The sequence below is a fragment of the Penicillium vulpinum genome, assembly GCF_028829585.1.
Source record: "Penicillium vulpinum strain IBT 29486 chromosome Unknown utg000001l_segment0_segment0, whole genome shotgun sequence".
In the NCBI taxonomy this organism is placed as follows: Eukaryota; Fungi; Ascomycota; class Eurotiomycetes; order Eurotiales; family Aspergillaceae; genus Penicillium; species Penicillium vulpinum.
The window spans coordinates 3,955,998-3,961,073 of record NW_026643241.1 but is presented as its reverse complement, the minus strand read 5'-3'; the positions used below and the strand labels follow the sequence as shown (position 1 = coordinate 3,961,073).

The 5,076-nt window shown below is 46.9% G+C and overlaps 2 protein-coding genes across 2 annotated transcripts; both read left to right on the top strand.

The window, feature by feature from the left end:
* Positions 1 to 272: 272 nt before the first annotated feature.
* Positions 273 to 1,970, top strand: N7479_001424 (acyl-CoA dehydrogenase family protein; the record flags this gene model as incomplete). Its single annotated transcript, XM_057249121.1, has 10 exons — positions 273 to 293; positions 352 to 578; positions 636 to 663; positions 719 to 771; positions 823 to 967; positions 1,030 to 1,272; positions 1,321 to 1,382; positions 1,432 to 1,478; positions 1,530 to 1,588; positions 1,653 to 1,970. The coding sequence occupies 10 exons, from the start codon at positions 273 to 275 to the stop codon at positions 1,968 to 1,970; spliced, it is 1,203 nt and encodes a 400-aa protein (XP_057113553.1).
* A 1,084-nt stretch (positions 1,971 to 3,054) lies between these two features.
* On the top strand, positions 3,055 to 4,690 carry N7479_001423 (putative MFS transporter; the record flags this gene model as incomplete). Its single annotated transcript, XM_057249120.1, has 2 exons — positions 3,055 to 3,689; positions 3,745 to 4,690. The coding sequence occupies 2 exons, from the start codon at positions 3,055 to 3,057 to the stop codon at positions 4,688 to 4,690; spliced, it is 1,581 nt and encodes a 526-aa protein (XP_057113552.1).
* Between the last annotated feature and the right edge of the window lie 386 nt (positions 4,691 to 5,076).

The following is a 5,076-nucleotide window of genomic DNA, read 5'->3' as shown; positions in this document are numbered from 1 at the left end:
AGAAAATATATATATATCTCACATCGACCGTTGTCATAAATCCTGCAAACATATTACTAGGAAAAAAGTACCAAAAATTCTACAGCACATTACCTCAACAAATATTGCATGTTTGGCTGAGTAATCTCCTAGCCCTTGTCATGTCGATACTCTCAGATGATGTCAAAGCCAAATGGCTATTCGGCTCCACGCTGCCCTTTGCAGAACCCGCATGGGCTCGAGGCTGTCCTAGTCCGTATTATAAGGATAGTCACAGACGCCTCCGGGCAGCTATGAGGGTCTGGGTCGAGGAGGTGACTACTCAATCCTTACCCCATACTTAACTGGGAACCTTGATCCTGACTCTGGCAGAACCTTATTCCCAATACCCTAGAATGGGAGACATCACCATCGCTCCCAGACTCACTCTACGAGAGGGCGGCTAAGGATGGTCTAATCATGCCTATGGCGTCTGGGGCTTCTATTCCGCAAGAGTGGAGAGGGAAATATCCCATCATCGGTGGCGTTAGCCCTGAAGAATGGGATGGATTCCATGACTTGATTATTCACGACGAGTTTGGGAGAGTTGGTGGAATAGGGTATGTTAAGAACAGCGCTGGATATGCTGATGCTGAATCACGCTGACCCCTTGGAAGTATTGAAAATGGTCTAGTTGGCGGTGCTGTAAGTTTCATTACCTATAATCTTGATGAAAAGGATATTTCTAACACCCCTCAAGGTTTTAGCCGTGCCAGCACTTCAGAAATATGGTTCAAAGCAGATCAAAGACACGTATGTTTATCCTTAAAATTTAGTGATACTAGCTAACGCTGTAGAAAATAGTGTTATACCGGACATCCTCTCGGGTCGCTTTCGGATAGCCCTGGCTATCACTGAGCCTGGAGCTGGCTCTGATGTCCAAGGAGTGCAGACAGAAGCGAGGGTATCGGACGACGGGTCACACTTTATCGTTGACGGAGAAAAGAAGGTCTGAATACCCTTTATCGATTCGCATACGTCGTTCAACATCAAGTGTTAACAATATTTTAGTGGATAACTTCCGGCATGTATTCGCATTACTTCCTAACCCTTGTTAAGGAAACAACAGGTGACTTTACGCTGTTGGTCATACCACGAACGGATGGCCTTACCACTAAGCATATCACGCTCTCCGGATCGACAGCGGCTGGTACGGCTTTTGTGGATTTCGATAGTGTCAAAGTCCCAATGGATATGGTCGTTGGCGAGCGTGGGAAGGCACTCAAATACATTATGTCCAACTTCAACCACGAGGTCGGTGCATTTGCCCTATAATTGCAGACTACCACTAATGTAAGGCAGAGACTTTTCATTGGATTCCAGGCTCTTAGATGTGCTAGAGTCTGTTTGGAGGATTCCATAAGGTTCGTACCTCAGTTCCCATACCATTACGCCCTTTAACAAGATGTCAAGCCACGCGATGAACCGAGAAACATTCGGCAAGAAGCTTGTTGATCATCGTGAGTCTCCCTTCACGTTCAAGACATTGAAGATACTGATGTGAAGGACAGCCGTTATCAGGTTCAAGATTGCCAACATGAGCCGAGAGACAGAAGCTTTACAGGCGTGGGTCGAGGCAAGTACTATCGAGTCAATGTGAATTTTGCATCAACGGTCACTAATTATAAGAATAGAGCTTGATTTACCAGCTCTCACAGCTCTCCTCTGAAGAGGCAGTTCTTCTTCTAGCTGGTACAACCGGCCAACTCAAGGCCCATTCCGGTATTGTCCTAGAGCATGTCGCGCGTGAGGCAATTCAGATCATGGGTGGCATTGGATTAACTCGTGGCGGTCGGGGAGAGCGTGTTGAACGTATCTGGCGAGATATCAAGGCTATCACCGTTCCTGGGGGTAGTGAAGAGATTCTTTTGGACTTGGCAACACGGCGGGCGCTCAATGTCACTGCAAAGTTACAGGCGGAGGCAGCCAAAGCGGGCAAGAATAAGTTGTAACTTATGAGGCTAGTGTCATGGTGGAACTCAAACTTGACAGTGTATCACTAATTTACATATGCCATAATCCGCATATACCACAGCTATGACGGAGTCAATTTCGATAATATGTAGTTACTAAAGTGAATTCTTTTTTGAGACTGGGAAAAGTTCGTTAGGAAGAACGCGGAGGACATGATCATGCGTTCCCTTCGCTCTTGTCTCCCTGGGACGAATCTTGAAAGGCACAAGCCAACCAAGTGGATAATATTGAGCATCAATGATGAAATTAAAGATCGGGGACTCACTCCCGGTCCGGAATAAGCTTAGTGAGCATGATCCTGGTCGCCCTCATAAAAGCAGCGGTAACTAAGGATAACGAAGCCCGGGGTAAAGGAAATGTGTTATATGCAATCTACAGTGACCTATCTACATACGCATGGACACATGATTAATAAACTACATGTAGGCACCCTACGGCACCTAAGTGTAGTTAGTACCTTTTTTCCATTCTAGGGGGACTGGTTTAAATGATATTTATTAATATCGTGAGACATATGGTCTTGCTGATGAGAAAATACTCCAATCATTATCGAGTTATATTTGCCGCTGATTCTCGGCATCTGCTATTACAACTGATAAGCGGCCACTTTGTACAAACACCGACGATTCGCTTCAGCCCCCGAGTGTCAAATATGAAAGATACAACTGCACTCGTGTCACGGGTTCACCCCCACGACCCCCGAGTTTCGGTTGGTCTCGGTATTAACGGGCTGTCCGAATGGGGATCTCCACTCCGAAACTCCAGGATGCGTTGTCATGTGGAAAACAACGAGGATATTCTAATCGATTGGAAGAGACAGAAAGCACTAATCGATATGTGGCAAGGCTAGGTCGCTAAATGTCTTGGCTAAAATATGTTGGCTTTAGAGTTTCGTGGGGGGAGGATGCGGAGGCGTGGGGGGAACATGGGGAAAACCAGAATTGGTAGAACGGATGACGGAAGGGCTGATCTGAAAACGTGGGGTGATAAAAACTGGGCTATATATATGGTTTGATCCTTGATTCTGTCAGCCAAGGCCCAAGGGATAGCCATTTCTCTACAATGCAAGACCCAACCATGTCCAAACCAAATGTTTTTCATGATGAAGCGGCAGAGCAGCACAAGGGGGGAAAACACATCGATAATAGTGGCATCGTACGCGTCTCCTTGACCGAAGAAGACAGCAAGCGTATCTGCCGCAAGACTGACAGGACAATTCTTGTTGTGCTCGCCTGGGTCTATTTCTTGCAGATCCTCGATAAGACAGTCCTTGGATACGGTGCGACCTTCGGTTTACAAAAAGACACAGGACTTACCGGAAACGAATATTCGCTGGTCGGCTCCATCTCACCCATTGCGCAACTTGCCTGGCAACCATTTTCCTCATACCTGATTGTCAAGGTTCCCCACAAAATCCTTATGCCAGTGCTATGCCTTGGCTGGGGAATTGCACAGACATGCATGGCTGCGTGCCACAACTTCAACTCCTTGATGGCCGCTCGCTTCTTTCTAGGCCTGTTCGAAGCTGGCTGTCTTCCTCTATTCGGTGTCATCACGAGTCAATGGTACCGCCGTGCAGAGCAACCGATACGCATCGCTGCGTGGTACAGCACAAATGGCCTAGCAACCGTCGTTGCGGCTGCTTTATCATATGGACTGGCACAAATTGAGTCGGATATCTTCAAATCATGGCAGATGTATGGAATCAAAGCCTCAAACCATCGACAGTTGTACATTCTGACTCTCTTTTAGCATTTTCCTCGTTGTTGGCCTCATAACCGTCGCCTCTGCTCCGGTCGTCTACTGGCGCTTGGATAACGATATATCCACCGCTCGGTTCCTCACTGAGGACGAGAAAGCTCAAGGAATAGAGCGCCTCCGAGCCAACCAGACTGGAACTGGAAACACAGAGTTCAAGTTCAGTCATGTCCTGGAGGCCTGCTTAGAGCCTAAAACATATCTGTGGATTGGAATGGCAATGCTCCTCAACATCGGCGCTAGCGTGACCAACATCTTCGGCCCACTGATTTTAAGCGGTCTTGGATACGATAAATACAGGACAACTCTCTTGACCATGCCATTTGGCGCGTTACAATTCCTCATCATTCTGTTGGCCAGTTATCTTGCCCAAACTGCTCGTCTGAAGAGTGCTATCATCGCGGGTTTCATGCTGCCCGTGATAGCTGGTCTATCAATTTTGTATGCAGTACCTCGGACCCAGTCTGTGCAGGGCGAATTGCTTGCTGGCTACTACCTACTCGCATTCTTATTTGGCGGCAATCCATTGATTGTGACCTGGATCATCGGCAACACGGCAGGAACCACAAAGAAGTCCGTTATCATGAGTTTGTACAACGCAGCAAGCTCAGCAGGAAATATCATTGGTCCGTTGCTCTTCAATGAGAAGGACAAGCCAGCCTATCAGCCAGGCCTGCGCGCCTGTCTCGGCATTTTCAGCGCCTTGGCTGCTGTTGTTGTCATCCAGTGGGCCAATCTATGGTTCCTCAACAAACAACAAGCCCGTCGGCGTGTGCAAAATGGAAAGAGAGCTGAAATAGTTGATCTTTCGATGCAAAATGATTATCGCGAAATGGAGGATACCCTGGAGGAGTCTGGACTTGAAACTGTGCCAGTTGGAGATAATGCGTTTCAGGATCTGACTGATCGGGAAAATGATGAATTCGTTTATATTTACTGAAGCTAGTCGCCATATGCGGTTTAATATATGCGAATTGACTCATAATATCAGCTATTCCATAGAGTGTCTCATTCTTCTCTCATTTCTCTGTTATTGTAAGATGAAGGCCTCAGGCCACATTTTGCGCCTTGGTGCCTGAGTAACCGACGCGCGACATCCCGAATCGGTGGATGCATGTCGATTTCTCTCCCTCTTGTTTCTCTTATTTTTCCTATCTCTCTCCGCTCTTTCCGTCTGTTTCGACACTCTTTCTCTGTACTTTATCCCTAACTGGTTATTTCCACCTCTTGCCTATCCTGATCTGACTCGCATTTCCTAGATAGGGGGTGATCTATTTTCATCTCCTGCCTAGAGAGTATGTGATATATTTGCATTTCATACCTAAA